The following is a 20,247-nucleotide window of genomic DNA, read 5'->3' as shown; positions in this document are numbered from 1 at the left end:
ATGATATATTATTATTATTTTTTCATTCTTTCATCAAACATTTACTGAGTGCATTGTGTGTGCCAGGTGGGGACGCTTGGATGGAAAGGGACCAGTCCTTCCCCAGCGGGCAGAGTCAAGTAAACAGACCATTACCAGCTGCGTTCTGTCCTGGTCTGATATATTATTTTTTTATTTTCATTCATTTCAAAACATTTTCTAATCTCTCTTGTAATTTCTTTTCTGATCCATGGGCTACTTAGAAGTGTGTTGCTTAATTTCCAAATATTTGGATTTTTCCAGATATTTCTGTTACTGGTTTCTAATTTAATCCTTTTGTTGGCAGAGAGCATATTCTATTATTTCAACCTCTTTAAACTTATTGAGACTTATTTTATGACCCAATATATACTGTATTTTGGTAAATATTCCATGTGCATTCAAAAGAATGTACACTCTGCTATTGCTGGATGGACTGTCAATTAGGTTAAGCTGATTGATGGTATTTAAAGTCTTCTATATCCTTTCTGAATTTCTGTTTCTACTTGTTTTATCAGTTATTGAAAAAGTGTTTATAATCTCCAATTACAGATGTGGATTTGTCTATTTCTCCTTTCAGTTCTATCAATGTTTGCTTCATATACTGTAAAACTCTGTAATTAGGTGCATAAACATTTAAGACTGTGTCTTATTGAGGAACTGACCCCTTTATTATTATAAAATGAGTCCCCTTATACTTAGTAACATTCTTTGCTCTAAAATCTACTCTGATTAATACAGTCACTCCAGCTTTCTTCTGAATATTATTCATGGTATATAATTTTCCATCTTACTACTGTTTTTTCCTAAGATTTTGAAATAAATTATTTCTAAATAATTTACAAGGCAGTTGCAAAACCCATACAGACAACCCAATGTAATGTGCCTCCCCACCAAATATCCAGACCTACTGACTTTAACATTTTGTTATATTTGCTGTATCATTCTATCCATCTATTCATTCATCCACTGGTCTGTCTATATATGTACTTATCAATTTTCTAAATATTTGAGAGTAGGTTATATACAGCCTTTTCCTTAAATACTTAATATTGCCATGTACATTTCCCACAAACAAGGGTATTCATTTGTGTAACCACCATAAGTAGTTAACAAGTTTAAGAAATTTAACAATGATATAAAGCCTATAGTCTATATTTCTTTTTTTCCATATGTTTTAGTAATATTCTTTGGAGCCTTTTTTCTTCCATTATTAGATTAACCTATCTTTATCTTCATATTTAAAGTAGATTTCTTGGGAGCAGATGTGGCTCAAAGCAGTTGGGCACCCATCTCCCACATGGGAGGTCCTGGGTTCGGTTCTTGGTGCCTCCTGAAAAAACAAAACAACAAAACAACAAGCAAAACAAATGATAAAACCAACTCAAGGAAGCCAATGTGGCTCAGTGGTTGAGCACCGGATTCCTGCATATAAGGACCTGGGTTTAATCCCTAGCCCCTGGTACCTCAAGAAAAGGAAAAAGAAAAAAAGAAAAAAAAAAAGTGTAGGTTTCTTGAAGTTAATATTATAATTGGGTTTTTTAATTAACCCAATTTGACAATAGCTGCCATTTAATTGGGGTGTTTAGATTACAATTAATGTAATTACTGGTATTGTTGGATTTAAATTACTTTGCTATTTGTTTTCTTTTTGTCCCATTTTTGTGGTTTCATTTTTCCTGCCTTTTGAATTTACTGAATATTTTTAATGATTTGGTTTTATTTCCACTTGTGGCATATTAGCTGTATCTTTTTATCTTTTAGTGGTTATTCTAGGGCTTTCAGTCTTAATCTTTAACTTATATGACAGTCTGCCTTTAACTATTATAGCGCTTCAACAGAGGATGAGAACCTTACAAAACTACAGTTCTATTCCCCTCACTTTCTGCTATGGTATTCATTTTCATTTTCCATATAATATAAAACCTCACAATACACTGCTACTAATTTTTCTTTAAAACAATTATCTTTAAAAAGACTAAAAATGAGAAAAAGTCTTTTATGTTCACCCATTTAAGATGTTCTTCATTCCTCTGTGTATATCCAAATTTCCATACCATATCATTTTCTTCTTCCTGAATAACTTCCTTTAACGTTGCTTGTAGTGTAGACTGTTGGTAATGAATTATCACCTTTCCTTGGTCTGAATGTCTTTATTTCACTCTCTCTTTTTCAAAGATTTATTTTATTTATTTATCCTCACCCCCTTGTTCTTTGAACTTGCTCTGTGTTGTATCTTTAAGAGGCACTGGAAACTGAACCCGGGACCTCCGATGTGGGAGGGAGGCGCCTAATCATTTGAGCCACCTCCATTTCCTGCTTTGTTGTGTCTCTCATTATGTTTTTTCTTGTGTCTCTTGTTGCATCATCTTGTCACACCTGCCTGTTGCATCAGTTCACTGTCTTGTTCGTTTTTCTTTAAGAGGCACCAGGAACCTCTGCTCCCTGCTTTTTGTTGTGTCTCTCATTATGTTTTTCTTTCTGTGTCTCCTGTTGCATCATCTTATTGTGGCAGCTTGTCATGCCTGCCTGTCATGCCAGCTCACCGTCTTTTTTTTTTTTAAGATTTATTTATTTCCCCCCTACCCCCAACCCCAATTGTCTGTTCTCTGTGTCTATTTGCTGTTTCACTTTCTTCTTTAGGAGGCACCAGGAACCAAACCACGGACCTTTCATGTGGTAGGTGGGAGTTCAGTCACCTGAGCCGCATCCCCTTTCCTTCACTCTCATTTTTGAAAGATATTTTCATTTGGTATAAATTCTAGGTAATAACCTCTTATGTTTATTTAATGTAAGGTATCTGTGATATATTAACTTTAATTTAAAAAGTTTTATTGAAAAAAAAAATTCTAGGGAAGCGGACTTGGCCCAACGGATAGGGCATCCGCCTACCACATGGGAAGTCTGTGGTTCAAACCCCGGGCCTCCCTGACCTGTGTGGAGCTGGTCCATGCGCAGTGCTGATGTGCACAAGGAGTGCTGTACCACGCAGGGGTGTCCCCCGTGTAGGGGAGCCCCATGCACAAGGAGTGCGCCCCGTAAGGAGAGCTGCCAAGCGTGAAAGAAAGTGCAGCCTGCCCAAGAATGGCGCCGCACACATGGAGAGCCAACACAGCAAGATGACGCAACAAAAGGAAACACAGATTCCCGGTGCCACTGGTAAGGATAGAAGCCGTCACAGAACGCACAGCGAATGAGCAGACAACTGGGGGGGTGTGGTGGGATAAATTAAAAATAAATAAATAAATAAATCTTAAAAAAAAAAAATTCTAGGTAATAGGTTTCTATCAGCAGTTTAAGATGTCAATCCATTGTGTACTGGCCTGCAGTGTTTTTGACAAGTTTGCTGTCATTCTTATCTTCACGTTATTCTGCATATAATATGCCTTTTTCTCTGGGTGCTCTTCCCTTTTTCACTGGTTCTCAGAAATTTAATTATGATGTATTTTGGTATTGTATTCTAAATGTTTCTTTTATCTGGAGTTTACTGAGCTTTGGTGAATTTGTGGTTCTATGGTTTTCATCAAATTTTAAAATATTTTGACCTTATTTGTGCAAACATTTTTCTGTTCCATCTCTCACTCCCATGTTTTCTTTCTTTTAGAGCCTCTAATTTTATGTCTGGTAGTTTACTTATTTCCTGCAGCTCAATGAGGCATTCTTCATTTGAAAAATTTAAGCCTTTTTCTCTTTGTACTTTCTTTTGGATAGTTTCTACTGCCATGTCTTCGAGTACATTGTTCTTTTCTTTTGCAGTGTCTAATCTGTTAATCTCATCTACTGTATTTATTTTTTGAGATACCTTTCATTTCTAGAAGTTTTCCTTGGGCCTTTTATTTATCTTCTCTTTGTCTCATCATTTTCATGTTTTCCTAGATATCCTTAAGCATATCTATAAGATCTATGATAGCTGCTTTAAGGTCCTTTTCTACTATTTCCATCATCACAGTCATTTATACATTTATTTCTATTAATTAACATTTACACTTTGCTATGGCAACTCCAGAACAGCCTTTATTCTGGGACTAAATTATTTCTTCTATTAAAGCGTGACCCTCTGGACTCTACCTCGTGTGTCTCCACTCTGGGTCTTGGGAATAGAAATTATTCTCAGATCTTCATGAATTCTTCAAGTTATTCAGTCTACTGCTTTCTGAAGGTTCTTTTCTGGACCTTGAGAAGTTTCTTCTCTTTCTATGTAGCCAAATAATTGAGGCAATCTCTTTGCAGATCTCCAATACTCCCTTTCTGTGTAGCTCCTATCATTCTGTACTCTGCCTCACTGTTCCTGGACTCTGAGATCTCTATTTCAGCTCAGTGAGGTTGTCAAGCTGTGTTAGTTCTATTTCCTGGTACTACACCCTTGGAACTGCCTCCAGACAATAAGTGGAGCAATTGTAAGGTTCACCTTGTTTATTCCCTTTCCTCAGGAATGAGCCTGGTGTTGTCTATTATCCAGTGAGTGCAAACTATTGTTCCATACACTTTATCCAGTTTTCTTGTTTCTGGCAAGAAAACAATTACTGCAGCAGGTAATCTTTAATGGGCGGGGCTAGAAGACACTAATTGCTAACATTTAAGGAGCAGCTCATAAATGTCAGGCCCTGTGCTAACCACTTTATACACATCAATTATTAAATAAGGAATTGTTTATTCCTTGTTTAATAGACAAGGAAATTGGGGCTCTGAGGGGTTAAGTAACTAGCCTAATATACCAGAGTTGGTACAAGGTGTGGAACCATGTTTCAAATCTCAGTAGTGAAAGCTCTCAACCACTGTTAATTGATTACACTGTTTCTTTGATGAGGGAAGAATGAAGAGCATTCCCTTTAAAGGGGCAAGAAGGATTCTTGGCATGTAATAAGATAAAGCAAGAACCAAAGGAGGTAAAGGATTTGAACAGACATTTCTCCAAAGACAAACAGCCAAGAGACAGCAAGTACATGAAAAGATGTTCAATATCAGTTGTTACAGAAATGAAAAATCAAAACCATAGTGAAAAAAAAAAACCACAATGAGATACTACTTCAGACCTATGATGGCTACAATAAAATATAATTATTTCATAATATAATCATATAATTATTTGGGAAAAAGGAATGTAGTATTGATATTTGCTCCAACCTGGATGAACCCTGAAAGCATTATGCTAAGTGAAAGAAGCCAGCCACAAAAGGCCACATATTGTATGAATTCATTTATATTCAATATCCAGAACAGACAGATCCACAGAGATAAAAGGAGATTAGTGGTTGCCAACAGCTGGGGAAGAGGGGACTTGAGAATGACTGCTAACAGGGAAGAAGTTTCTTTTTGGGGTGATGAAAATGTTCTGGAATTACACACAATCATTTAAGTATATGAAAAACCACTAAATTGTACTCTTTAAAAGAGTGTATTTTATATATTGAATTTTATCTCAATATAGCTATTATTAAAAAAGCATAACCCTTCTTGGCTTGTTTTAGCCTTCTCAGTTAGGCTAGGTATTGGCAACTGAAAGACCTCATACCATAATAAAGGTGAATGAAGCTAAGCAGCTAAAGAGGGGGCACAAACCCATTCCTTTTTCAATTCCCAAGTCCCATTATCTCCACTGACACAAATCTACAAGTAATCTGTAGAACTGTGTAGGATATTTACTTACCACTGCGTGGACGGCTTTTCCTGAGCCGGTAACAGTCAAGGCAGACTCCAAATCCACATTTGCGACAAACCCAGTGGATGTTGAAGAGAGTTGTTTCACACACATCACACATCTCCCGTACACCACGCACCGCTCGTTTCCATGCCACTTTCTCTGGTGGAAAGAGGAAGGGGAATATTGTTGGCACTGACCAGTCTGACTAACAGGAAGTTACCCCAGATCCACTGATCCCTACTCAAGTTGTTTTGTCCAGCAAGAAAACTCAAACGTACGTCTATATTTTAAGAGAAACAAAATACTCAGAACTTCTGATATTTCTGAACAAACTATACAAAATTATTTGTAATATAATGATATTTCAAGGGCTTACGGTAATACCAGGATAGGATAACTAACTGTCAATAGGAATGAATGCTACACTCTGCCACTTAGTAAAATTTTCAATTTCGGGAAGCTTAAATAAAAGGATTCTTTACTTGAAATTTAGGGTAAAATTTCACAGTACAATTTTCCTTAGTCAGAAAATAGGGTAACAGTATCCCACAGACATGCAAATGTTATAAATATCTGAACAATGTGGGTCTAGGTATGAAACATGGCATCCCATAGAACTTCATCTATCTACAAATGAACGATTATCGCTTACTAATACAAACAGGTTCAAACAAATTGAAAATATTCAGGGTGAAACAAACCCAAATGGAGGTCAAAGGGCATTTTATGGCAGCTATGCTACAAAGATAAAAGGCAAGCAAGGAAGGAGTCTTTGGGTTTGTTATTTGCCAAAGATTAAAATGGGATCTGCTAGATATAGTTAGGATCTCAGGTACTTATTGGCTGCTAGAAAGAGAATCTTGTCAATCTTAATTCTCCACAGAAAATGCCATTCTACCATTTCTCCCACTCTTGCGTTTAAGTGAAAGAAAAGGGAAATTTCTACTTAGAAATGCCTCGAAGATGAGCAAGAGGGAACCTTACGGTGTGGCTCCACCATCATCATGGCCTCCTTCTCAGACATCACAAGTTGGCAGAACTGGTCCCCAACATTGGCCAGGATGTATTTTGAGGTCTCTAGGTCTATTCCTTCTGCTAGGGAGGAAGAGGGAATCCATAGGTTCATGGCATCAGGGTCACTTTGCTGGGGACTCAAAAACCCCTCCACACGGAGCACCCCCTTTCGAGTGAAGATCAACCTGAGACAGGAGGGCAGAAATTAAACATAAGGTGAATAGTAGCAGCCATACAAACTAACACACACCTAATACCCTAGGACCTGAAAGAAATCAAATGAGACTTAACACCAATCAGGCTGAGTTGAGAATTTCACCATATTTGACCAACACAGTATGCATTCTTTGCACTAATAGAAGGCATGCTAGCACTCACTAGGTCTGAATTCGTTAGAAAACTATTTCCAAGGGTGCCTATCAGTTTCTTCCTTCACCTGCTCTACACCTGCTCCCATGCCACTGAAGGTGACCAGAAAAGTACACAGTCACGCTCACTGACACACTTAAAATTCATATCCACCTATCTTAGGTGGGTCCTTAATATTGCCTGGTGATTACACCAGTTTCCCGATGCACTCCCTTTTCCAGTAGCCTGTTTCATATCGTCTCCTTTCTTTTCAAATCTCGAACACTACCTCCCCCATGAGAACCTTTCCTCCTATTCCACTGAGAAAATAGAAAGAGCTAGAAGAGAACTTCTATAAGCTCCCACTACTATACTATCACACCTTCCTGCAACTGGGCTCATGTACAATCCACTCCATCTCCTGCTATGAATGAACTGGTCCCAGTGAAGGCCAATCTCTCCACCTATGCTCTCTACCCACCCTTCCCAAGTTGAGGAATCTGTCCATAGATTCTCCCCTCTCTTTTCCACATCAATTTTCCTCTCTATTGAATCATTCTTAAAGCGTTTTAACTTGCCATAATTTCTATCTCAAAAATCCTCTGGGGCGGGGGGTGGGGGGTATACAGCAACCTCTTGTATTTTTTAGTGTAACATTTTTTGTGATTATGTATCTTCAAAAAAATACAATTTACAAAAACGACATGGTGGGGGGTGGGGAGTGGGTTACATGGGGACCTCTTATGTTTTTTTTTTTTAAATGTAGCATTCCTTGTGATCTATTAATTTTAAAAAAATTTTAAAAAATAGATTAAACAAACAGAAACAAAAACAAACCATTAAGACAAAGGATATGTCTAATCAAAGTTCCTGACAGGAGAGAGAACAAATGGGACTTGTATTCACAGTTATACTCAAGTAGTGATAGACAGGGAGGATAGATAGTAGATAGGGACAGAGAGAGCATGCAGAAGTGTTAATATGTTAACAATTGATGGATTTGTTGATAGGGGTCTTTTGTACTTTTCTTTTCCTCTCAATCCCACAACTTTACAGCAAAGCTCCTTGAAAGTGTGGCCTCTATCCATTGTTGCCAGGTCCTCTCCCTTTTACTTTCTCTCTTAATCCACTCCAACCAGGCTTCCCCCAACCAATCTAACAAAACTGTTTTTTTGACAAGCAAGGTACAATTTCACTTTGCTAAATCCAGTGTCACTTCTAATCCTTACAGACCCTCGAGAGCACTTGATGTACTTTCTTCAGTTGGCTTCCAGGATACCTCCCTCCCTCCCATTTTCTTACCACCTGACTTCAGTTTCCTTTACTAGTTCCTCCTCCTCTTTTCCACTTTCAAATGCTGAAAAGGTCCAGAACTCAGTCCTTGTACTGCTTTTCTTCTCTATGTATACTCTAATTCCTTAGGTGATCTCAATCAGACTTAGTTTTAAATATTTAATGATGACATCCAAATTTATATTTCCAGTTTAGATCTCCTCTTCCCTCAACTCTAGAATTGTAAATCTAGTGTCTCAAAATCTACCATACATCTCAAATTAAACACATACAAATTAAAACCCCCTTTCCCTCCCCAAACTTGCTTTTCCCTTGGAAGTATCTTTATCAGTAAATGGCAATTCCAAGAGCCTTAAAATCATCCTTGATTCCTTTCTTTCTCCCATACTCCACATCTAATCCACCAGATTATCATGTGGGCTCTTCCTTCAAAATATATCCAGAATTTGACTACTTCTCATGACCTCCATCACCACCATCATTTCTCATTAGGGTAATTCAAATAGCCTCCTAACTTCTTTCTGCTTCTGCCTTTGCCTCAATATGATCTAGGAAGGGCTTTCAAGAAGGTAGTCAGAGTGAGTCTTTAAATAGTAATCAGTGTCACTCAATCATCTCAAAACGGCCAATAGCTTTTTATTCACCATAAAGTCTTAGAGCAATCCTTTAAAATATGGCCCCACGTTAACTCTTTGATTTCAAATCCCTCCCTCACCTTGCTCATGCTGCTCTAGTTATCCCAGCCTTCTCCTGTTCCATGACCATTCTAGGAATCCTCCAACCTCAGGAGAGCTGCACTTGTTGTTCCCCTTAGCTAGAATACTTTTCTCCCAGATAAAGGCATGGATCACTCTCTCATCTCCTTTAAGACTTTACTAGACTCTCACCATCTCAGACCATTCTTTTATTTTTATTATTAGTTTTCAAAGATTTATTTTTTTATCTCTCTCCTTTTCCCTGCTCCCACCCCCCGCCGTTGTCTGCTCTGTGTTTTTCTGTATACACTTGTATTCTTGTCAGTGGCACCAGTAATCTGTGTCTCCTTTTGTTGTATCAGTTTGCTGCATCAGCTCTCCATGTGTGTGGGCAGGCTGCACTTTTTTCACACGGGGCGGCTCTCCTTACGCGGCCCACTCCTTGCACGTGGGGCTCCACTACACGGAGGACACCCTTGCGTGGCACAGCACTCCTTGCACACATCAGCACTGCACGTAGGCCAGCTCATCATGCATATCAGACCATTCTTTTAATATCACAGCCTCTTTAATCCCCACACAATCCCATTTTAGAAATGAAGATTATTAGGAATGGTAAACTAAAGGATAAGAAGACAAACAATAAAACAGTATGACAAGAGAGAGCAGAAAGATAAAGTGGATGTTGTAAGTAATGCCTTTACAGTAATAACACTGAGTGTTAATGGACTGAACTCCAATCAAAAGACAGAGACTGACAGAATGGATAAAAAAAATATAAGCTATCTATATCTAGTTGTCTACAAGAGACCCACCTCAGACATAAGGACACAACCAGGTTAAAAGTGAAAGGTTGGAAAAAGGTATTCCATGCAAATAGGAACCAAAAAAGAGCTGGAGTAGACCAGATAAATATAAACTAACAATATTACAATTTAGGAACAATAATTACGCTGTGTAACTAGCAAATTGTTCTTGTAATTAGTACTCTGTAAGTTTTTTCATACAAAATAAACACTTGCTTTTAACTGGAAAAAAAATCAAAACAATTAAATGGCTAGAGTGGCAGAGCTTCAGGACAGTCTTTGAAGGCAAAGGGGTTAAGGAAGGTGAGGCAAAAGATGGTTAAGACATGATTTCCGCTTCAGAGAGAGTGGGAGTATGGAAGCTGAGAAAGGAGGCAAAGAGTTTGGGTACCTCCGGAAGTGAAAGAAGCGGCAGGCCACAGTGGAATCATCTTGCTCCTGTTCCTTAAACTTCCGATACCGCTCCAGGCGGCACTCCCGACACTTATGCAGGTGAGGGGCCACATTGATGCATGACCCATCCTGCAAGAAGGGCTCTCCAGACTGCTTCAGCTTCTTCACTTTGCTGACATCTTTCAGCACCGACTGGCCAACTGCGGCAAGGGAGGGAGGAGAAAAAGCTGGTTGTGAGAAGTATTAAATAGGGTCCAATATAATCCTCTTGGGAACAGACACTTGTTCTGTCCTGAGCCACTCCTCATCTAATTGCTTGGGCATGTACCCATCAGGTCTCATTCTTGACAGAAAGGGAGGGGAGGGAGGAAAGAGACTTCAAATGGAAGCTAAGAAACACAGAATTTGTAGGAAGTGCCCCACTCTAGCGAAAGAACTCTGGGCAGAAGGTAGAAGGTAGCTGTCACCTGCCTCTAGGCCATCAGTATATAGCTGTTCTACTAATCAAGGCCTCTTGAGCACTCATAGGACACCAATTCTTACTGACAAAAGCTACTTTTACCACCAGATTTTCTCTCTTGCCATTCCCTTACATACACTGTACCACAACCTCACACCACAGCAGTTAATGGCTTTTGGTAGAGGTGTTAAAATCCTTAAGTCATGTCAGAGAGGAACAAATGAAGGGATGGTTCTTTTTGCTTCATTAAGTCTATGAAGGGCTGCTATATGAGAATGGAGACCAGTATATGCAATAACTCCCCTGAAGTTAGAGAGGATGGACCAAAGTGAAGTAGAAAGGGATGAGATGAACACAAAGACATAGTATTCCTGACCAATAATAACAGACTGCCAAGGAATATCAAGAACCTTCCTTTGTGGGATTATCATTACACCGGGCAGACACCCCTCTTACAGTGCTGATTTAGACGCAATCCTGCCCTGAGCCAGAAGGTCCGATGAGGAGCCTGCTGTGCCCTTTTGGCTATGAAATTCTATGAGATTACAGAACTTTCCATCAAAGTGAGGGCCTCTGCTGCCCAAGAGCACAACAGGCATCTGAGGCCAGTGCCAGGGCAAAGCCCAAGTGTAGCCCCAGCAGGATCACCTTTCAGAGGGGCGGTCCGAGGTCGGCCCTTGGGGGCCTGCTTCCCTTTGCCTTTGCCCAGTAACAGCTCAGCACTGCGCTCTCCATTGGGGCCCAGCTTCCCCATCAGGTGTTCCGGAATCCCCTTTAGGCCAGACTTGGCCTGTAGCTGCTCCTCAGAGTCGCTCAAATCTGACAGGTCACTATTGGTGCTGGAGTCCGAATCCTGTCTGCAAGCCAAGCTTCGCTCATCCAGTGAGAACCTTTTCACAGCTTCAAAAGGAGCTTTGTTCTCCTGTGAAAAATCTGCCGGGGAGGACAGAAAGCCACCTGAGTGTCTGCCAAAGACGTTACTAAAGGTTTTAAGGAGGGGATTGTCCTGCTGCCCAGGCCCCACAGTTGGTCTCTCCTCTGTGGGGCTGGAGGAGAGAGTTGGCATCTCAATGGGCTGGGTGAGGCTGCTGGTGGGCGAGCTGGAGCGGCCATTCCCCATGGCAGAAAGACTCGGACTCCCAGTGGTAAGAGCTGAGCCCAGCACACCAGATACCAGCTTAGAAGAGTCAGTTGTGATGAAGAGGGTTTTCTTCTTTGCTAAAGATGCCGAATCTGTGGAGGAGTGAGATTCGGGCCAGCTGGATGCTGCCTTGGAGGTGACAGTGGTAGCGGAAGAGCTACCTGATGCCTGAGACGCAAAGGTGCTGAAAGGGCTATGTTCGACTTTCTCCACAAATGCAAGGAAAGGGTTAGAGGGCTCTTCTCGGGACAATTTGGGGGGCTGTAAAAATAGATTTTCATGACTCTCTGGGGTACGGGCATTTAGGAGGCTCCGTGGGAAGGCTGGCGTGAGGGTGGGCATGGACTCTCCAGGCACTTTCCGGTCCACAGAGCTGCCAGTCTTAGAGCCTGGCTTAGTGTCTGCTCCAAGAGTAGACCTGCCTTTACACAGGCCTGAGCTCAGGCTCTCAAGGCTTTGCTTAAATGAATCCCGACTGGAGGAATCATCAGCCAAACTCTCCGAAACGGTAGTGAAGTAGTTACTGGTGGGTAAAGTTTGGGACATGCATTGAAAAAACAAGTTTTTGGAGAGATCAGAGTCTTTCTGGGACTCCGGTGCAGAGCTACAGCCAAAAGAGAAGCCCAAAGGTTTGTTCTCTGTGGCTAGAACCCCATTGGACTGGCTTCTCCCACTTCCAAAAGTCAAAGGTTGTAATGAACTTGGGAGAGATGCTCCAAATCCAGAAGAGGCCAGAACAGAATTTCTTGAATTCTGCAAGGAAGATAGTCTTAGTTAGTGGTGCTAGCTTCTCATGACAACTTCACGATTTCTTTCTTGGACCTAGACTATCACCAGATAAACATTTTTTATAGGGCAATCAACATATCTCTCCTATAATTCTATGGAACAGTTTTTATAACTGGATTTCTCTAGCATTGGGGAAGAAACTTGGCACAGACCACGCAGAAAGAACTTACAGGAAGGTAAGCCAGAGATGGCAGAATGCCGTTTAATTCACCCTATCCTTCCCTTGATTATTAGCCAGTTGGCTGACACAGGGCTGAGAGGCTGTGCAGTCTTCTTAGTATCTATCTGGAAGTGGAAGGACTCTACCAGGGAATTGGGGCAAAATTTTTACTCTGAATACATCTTGTGACCCCTGTAACATTAATCTACTTCACTGATTTTAGGGGTCATTGCTAAGGTTTTGATTTATTTATTTAAGCTATTGCAAATTTCCCGTCTTACAAAAGTCCCATGAAAAGCCCACTATACATTAAAGAAAAGTATTCTCTTTATTAAATTAGACTGTAAGTCTCCAAGTTGGACCCTTTTGGAATTTGACTGCCTATATATGGTTCCAAGTCCACCTAAAAAGTGAATATCTGTTTCAATTAAAGTTAGACTTAAAAGATGTTAAATTAGAGAAAGCAAACGATTTACCAAGCCCTTCTGTTATCATTAAATCTATCAAGGTTCCAAAGAAGAAAAGTGTATCTACTGACATACCCCTAAACAAAGGCATTTAGAATAACAAATTGGAGAATGAGAAATTTTTTTTACCTTGAAAACGTTAACTTCTGCCTGTTATTGATTGTGCATATAAAAAAAAGTGTACAATATACATTGTACACCCATACACATATAGAGAAATACCCATAAGTAGGTATGAGCCCTTACTTAATACATGTTAATTAATAAAATCTTGTTCTAAGTACTTGATTCACAAACCACAGATTTTTTTTTTTAAATGTAATATTCAGGCAGTAGAGAATTTAAGGAAAAAGAAAAAAAGAAATAAAAATTATTCCATGACTGCTTAATGGGTATGAGGTTTTCTTTTGGGAGGATGAAGGTTCTAGAACTAGACTGTGGTGTTGCACAACACTGTGAATACACTTAATGTCATTGAATTGTATACTCTACAATGGTTAAAAGTTAAATTTTTGTTATATGTATTTTATCCCAATTAAAAAATTATTCCAGACAAACAAAAGAGTATTGTATTAAGGGGAGTGGGGGGTGGTTCCAATCTATTTATGCCATTCTTTTTTTTTTAAAAAAAATGCTGTTCTTTAAATATGCAAGTGAGTTCATATTAGGACTTTCCTTGAGGACTGCATAGGAACCAGGAAGCCCACCTATGGTTTTCCTCCAGTTGACATCTGTTAGAGAGACTGCTTCAGGCCATTTTAGCATTAAAATAATTAAAGCTCATTTTTCTTTTTTCTTTTCCTTTCCACCAATCAACAAACAATGATATAAACCCCTTCCCCACAAAAGAGAAAAAGAATAGACAGAACCCCGAGGATCTGTTGTTTCACTAGCAGGATTTGGCCACGAGCCTTGATACTGCATGACTGCAAGGAACCGGCATGGGTAGTTCATGTTTCGCTACTAAAGTTACCATTTAAAAATAAATATACACATGAATGAAAAATAATTTGGATGGTCTTTCATTTTCCTTCAAATGATTAAATTCCAAATCCTCTTCTTATAAATAATGATGACAAATGGATTTCAACTCAGCTTTTAGGGCAAGAAGTTTCCTGCTGGCTGTGTCCTCATTTTAAATCAAGCATCGTAATGGAAACATCCACTTCTGTACTTTAAAGTCATATCCCTGGAGAAGGGTAGGCTGAAATATCAGCAAAATGACTAACACAGTCACAGAAATTTCTCCAACCTCTTTGGAAAATACCCTTTGAACCCACATTTCATCTACTCAGCTTTTGCTATCCAGAGAATAACAGCATTCAGTGGATTTCTTCTTATAGCATGTAAAATTTGGTTAATTTGCAATCCCACTTGTATCAACACTGTCTTTAACATGGAGATTTTAAATAATTAAGGCAATATAATGACTTACACACTGGAAAGCCACTTAAAACTCTTACCCAGTTCTTTTGGGAATGCTGGTCGATTAACAGAAGACAAACTACAAATGGTATAAAAATTTGTCTTCACAGGCCTTCTCTTCTGCTTTGCCATTTCACCTCTCTAACCCAGCACAGCAGGGATAGACAGGTGTTGCATTTGCCAGGGAGGGGAAGAAGTCAGATGAAATGTATATGCCATGTTTTATTTGGCATTGACATACCTAAAATGATTACATTTTAGGATGTGAGCTCCTTCAAAGAGGGGTTTCATTTCTTTATAATATACAGTACTTAGCACACAGTAGTTTCCGATACATAATTTAGTTAATAGCCAGTGTGGGGAAAAAAAAACAAGCATCATAAATCATTATTTGGTTATCAAAATAAGAATCAAAGACTACATAAATGATTTTAATACTGTTTCAAATTTGAATTGGGGAACCGACTTGACATTAACTTGTATTTAACGGAAGTTCCATTTTAATAACAATATAAGTGTATTAGATAAAAGAATACAGTAAGCTGGATACTACTGTGATTAAGTCCACCAAATTTTCCAGGTAAGGCCTAAAAAACAAAGTTAGGAGAATAAAAAACTTTTATGGCCATATCAAACCATGGAAAGTTGCCCAGCCTCAAGGAAAAATATATAGAAATGATTAACTGAAAACAGGGGCTGGTAATGGTAGCTTGCATTGCCTTAATTTTAGTGTTCACTATTACCAATATGCTAATTCATTAACCTTGCCTCTCACAGGTCTGGTAGAGGATTAACTACTACATGAACTAAACAGATAACTAAATAAAAAAGACCCAACCAGATCTATCTTAACAACTCATTAAATTGGGTTGAATAATCAGTTTTTTGATTAGTTCAGTTATTCAGGTGACTTTTAAGAAGTGATCAAGTTATTAAAATATATGTATCTGCCCAATGAACAAGAGAAGTGTCACTTCATCAAGCAGTAAAGGTCTATCCACAGAGTACAATTTAAATATATCTTAAAAATTCTCCTCTATGGCATTTGCGATGCTTTCTAATGTGTTAACAACAACAGAGGTGAAAAAGTAAACCCAAATCTTGTTAATCTGTCCCTGCAGCAACTCACCTCTCCTGAGGCCTGCGACCGGCTGCCTTTCTGTTTTTCCGGCCCAGTCCCTGCTGCAAGGCCAGTGTCTGAGATCCTCACCGTGGTTGGGGTGGAGCTGGCAGTAGTGACCACAGCTGCTGAAGCCACCATACCCTGACCAACTTGTTCCAGTGTTTTTCCTGCCTCTTTGTTTTCAGTTCCACCCACCTCTGGGGCCAAAGATGGCTGACCTGTGGCTGGAGAATATGGAGTGAAAGGTATAGGTGTGTCCCCACCTACAGGCTCATCCTGTACCACCAGAGTCCTGCCGTTTTCTTTGGTGTAAGTGGCAAAGCGAATGTTGCGGTTAATCTGGGGGACAAATGGAGACGGTGGCTGCTTGGACCTCTGATCCAGCCCTGGCTCTCCACTGGCATTCCCTCCTTTCCAGGGCCCTCGGCTGGCCTCACCTCCATCGCTCCCATTACTGTCTACTTCACCCCTGTCTCCTTTTAATTTCTTTGATGCAGGGTCACACCCAGAGTCCGAAGCACTTTTCCTCCTCCGGCCATCTTTCCCCTCTATGCTCTCTCTCTTCTTCTTTCCTTTGGAAGATTTTACTGCTTTTAACGTACCCCCCTACAAAACAAAATTCAAAAAAGATTTATTACAAGGAACCTTCCATCTTGTGAAAACCATAAACCATTAGCTCTTTCCCATCTCTAGAAGCAGACAATCAAAGCAGGCACAGATTGCCAAGTTCCAATGCCAGCTCTAAGACATTCCCTTTGCCGAGAAGCTCCAATCTTTCTGTGACTCAATTTACACATATATTCAAACTATAGTTGCTAAAGGTTAACTCGCTTGGCAAATCCTCTCAATAAAATGCACTTCCTCAAATGGACTTTAATAGAGTTTTAAAAATTTGTGAATTTCTTTTACAAAACAGACTGCTGGAGCAGAAAACCTAAAGTTTCTAGGCTAGAAGGTCATTTGCCTCTTGATGGAAAAACCCTTTTTTATTACGTATTTAGCTCCTTGTTTGACAGAAGCTTGCATTTCAAGTATTGAAATACAATTATCTCTATCCAGAAGTCACTAAGAACTGGTGACAACTTAACAACAGGAAATCAACATTTGTGAGTCTGTGACCATAGGAAGAGAGAGCCTAGGCAGAGCCAGGTTTGAATTGCTCTCATACACACTATGAAGACTCAAACAATCTCCAGACCTTATTCCAAAGCATTAGTCAGAGGACAGGGAAAAAGAGCAGGCTACCATAAGCCAAGCAGTGAAATCTGTTCTCTCTTCCAGTAAATTCAGCAGATCTCATGAAATCTTACTTGTGCCTTAATTAAGAGGCCAGATAACATAAGATGATAGAAAATTAGAGAGGACAGTTCCCATCTCTAAATAAACTCCTTCCTGGAGGAGGATGAAGATTGAGGGAAGAGAATACAGCTAAGGTTCTGCTGAATAGTCTTTGAAGCAGCAAGGACTTATATCTGGAACATGCTTAGATTGGAATCCCAGCATGAGGCAAATATTCTTTTTTAGCTTTATTCACATACCATGTGTTGGGGTGGTAATAAACTAGAGACACAATTATTTGGCCAAAAATATTTATCAATTAAATTAGTTTATCCTTCTTGCCCTTGAATGTTTATAGATTCTTCACATAGAACTGTCTTTATTATAATCATTATTATAGCTGCTGTAACTGAAACTTTAAAATTTTTCTTGCCAGTTCTAATTTCCATGTTTTTCTATTTTTTGCCACCTCCATTTCCATCTTTTCTTCTTTTATTTCCTTCTGTAACTCTTAGCCAAAGGTCAAGATTAACTTCTATTTCCCCCACAGATTGGGTAATATTATCTAAGTTTCTAGATCTTTAGTTTAAGAACTATTTCTATTTTCATTTGATCCTTTTAAAATCTTTTTTATCTTTTCTTCGATCTCTGCCACCACCTAATTCTCAGTGTTGTGAACTATGGAATTATGATCAGTGGAATCTCTTTCTTTCTTGCTTATTCTCCCAGACTCAGACTTAAAGGAAATGAGGTAATCATGGGTCTCTAAGAAGGGTTACTGTAAAACTTTGTGGAACTGTCATAACATTAAAATTACACTTTGCTAGCCAAGAAGATAGTCATATCATGGCAAGGCTGAAAAGGGAAGAACAAACATCTGCTGCTGAAAACTCACCTCTAACTCATTCAGTCAACTTGGAGAGCCTGGCTCATGGCAACCTCCTACCATTCCTTAAACCACCTATAGAGATGTCCTATTTATGGTGAGCTATTCCTATGTGAGTAGGCAGCAGAGGACACTAAGACCAATACTCTCCAGCTATATCTGGTCAGCTTAGCAGTACCTAGCATATAATAGTTACTGAGTAAATGAATGAAACAAACAAGGAAATTTAAAAAAGGGCCCAGTACACCATCAGAGAAACAGATGTTTTCAGCCCCGCAAACACAAGTCAAGTGACTTATCCGATAGAAGGTAATATACTATGGTAGGAAAGAGCTATTAAATTGAACCCTGATTCTTCTGTTCCTATTCTGACCTTGTTTTAAAAAGTCAAGGATTACTGGATAAAGAAAATGAAGAAAGAGTGTATACTTAGCAGGAACAGGACAGTAATGTCACAGAAATGGTAAGACACTACAAAAAATATGTGGATAGCTGGCTTTCATACAGGATTCCTTGATTGGTTTGGAAACTGGTTTATAATATTCCTTCTTGGTATATTGTTTGTTTTTGTTTTTCTGCTATGATAATTCTGAATGAACCAAGAGTTGACTTGGTTCACAATAATTATGGAGTAATCCACTGTGTGCTGAGCACTGAACTAGGTACCTCCAGAATTTAACTCTTCTTGGGAATATGGAATTCAGGCTGCCTTGGAGCTCACTATCACCTAGTGGGAAAAGAAAGTAGATGTAGCTTCTCTTCCATTTCTTTTTACTGGGAAGGTCATGAGTAATAACACTGCTTATTACAGCTTTCACTGTCTACTGTATCTTTCAAACATGCTTGCCCTCAGAGAATATAAGAAGAAATAGTTAGGACATGGATCTTAAAACCACTAGGGAACTTAGCCACAATTAACAGGATTTGCTCAGACTAGGTCTCTTTCTTGAGACTATCTTCCCTTAACCAGACAGATCATGGAGAGAGCAAGACATGTACAATGGCAAGAGCAGAAACCCAAAGGTCTTCACACACACACAAGGAATCTACATTTCATGAATCTACTCAGAGACTCAGCCTATTACTGTACCTCGCTCTGGGGTGTCGAGTTGTCCATCAGCATCACATGGATCAGTCTGGGATCTACTGACTTGATCTCGCCACTCTAAGGTAGGAGGAGGATAGCAGAGAACATGAAAAAGGATGAAGTCTTGCCCAAAGACTTAATAATGCATTTTTCTAATCTACATAATTGTCTGTTTGTCTCTACTCCCCTACCAGAATGAAATTCCATGAAAGCAGGAACCTTATTGTCTCATTCACTGCTATAAGAATAATAACTGAAACAAGGTCTAGAATACAGTAAGAACACAAATATTTGAGAATGAATGAATGAAAGAATTGAGTTCAATGGCCAAGTGTCTCTTTTAGGGATGTTAATTTCAAATCCTCCATCTCTAAAACTTTCCTATTCTGTACATTCTGGAAACCAAAAGTCTTCAGAACCAATGGTTATTAAAAACATCATGCTACTATTTTTAAAAAATAGAAACTTTTTGGGGAGCTAATTTGACAAAACATGTCAAATTTAATGTGTATATCCTTTGACATAGCAATTAATATCTAGGTATTTATCAAAACAATGAGAAATGGTGTATAATGATCTAGGTTCAAGGATGTTCACTGCAGCATTATGTGTATGAGTGAAAATACTGTAATGATTTACAGTCCATCAGTTTTACATTATACTAGTTATGGTGCATCCATTCAGAGGAATATTTTCCATCTATTTATAAAGGACGAGGTAAATCTCTGCATAAACTCACTAAAAAGATGTTTGTAATATCAATTAAGTAAAAAAATATATTATAGCACTATATGTATATGACCTCAGTTGTTACTGAAAGTGTAATTTATATAATTATATACCATATAATTATACTGTATGATTCCATTTTTATAAAATATAAATCAATTTATAAAGATAAAAAATAATATACACTTTTATATATACCAACACACATACATATACAGACATACACAGAATATATTTGCAAGAAGATGGGATTCATACCAAACTGTTAGTAGTGGTTACCAATGGGGAGTGATATTTGCCTAGAGGAAGGGGTTGCTTTCAATGTCTACTCTATACATGTCCATTGTTTGAAATTCTTTTAATGACGATTATTTTAATAAAAAACTTAATCAAAACATAAATAAATATTAAGTATTTATGCTTATATTACACCTGACTGCTAAGGGAAAGCCTGAGACCAATTCAAAAGATGTCATAAATATATATTTGCCTGA

General features: G+C 38.8%; 1 protein-coding gene across 5 annotated transcripts in view; it reads right to left on the bottom strand.

Annotated features, from left to right (window-relative positions):
- Window positions 1-20,247, bottom strand: part of KDM3B (lysine demethylase 3B) — a 95,295-nt gene that overhangs the window by 41,115 nt on the left and 33,933 nt on the right. For 3 of the 5 annotated variants that reach the window (XM_071210140.1, XM_058279296.2, XM_004467029.5), the window contains 6 exons: window positions 19,028-19,102; window positions 15,780-16,379; window positions 11,317-12,562; window positions 10,207-10,408; window positions 6,644-6,858; window positions 5,666-5,818 (listed from right to left, as the gene is read on the bottom strand). In XM_071210140.1, the coding sequence (XP_071066241.1) occupies window positions 5,666-5,818; window positions 6,644-6,858; window positions 10,207-10,408; window positions 11,317-12,562; window positions 15,780-16,379; window positions 19,028-19,102 (2,491 nt within the window). The remainder of the gene's footprint in view (window positions 1-5,665; window positions 5,819-6,643; window positions 6,859-10,206; window positions 10,409-11,316; window positions 12,563-15,779; window positions 16,380-19,027; window positions 19,103-20,247) is intronic. The other 2 variants (XM_071210143.1, XM_071210142.1) reach the window with 1 other exon arrangement.

This window comes from Dasypus novemcinctus, chromosome 2 (genome assembly GCF_030445035.2).
Source record: "Dasypus novemcinctus isolate mDasNov1 chromosome 2, mDasNov1.1.hap2, whole genome shotgun sequence".
Taxonomy (NCBI): Eukaryota; Metazoa; Chordata; class Mammalia; order Cingulata; family Dasypodidae; genus Dasypus; species Dasypus novemcinctus.
Note: the sequence above shows the minus strand (reverse complement) of the source record. Positions and strands in the feature narration are given on the sequence as shown.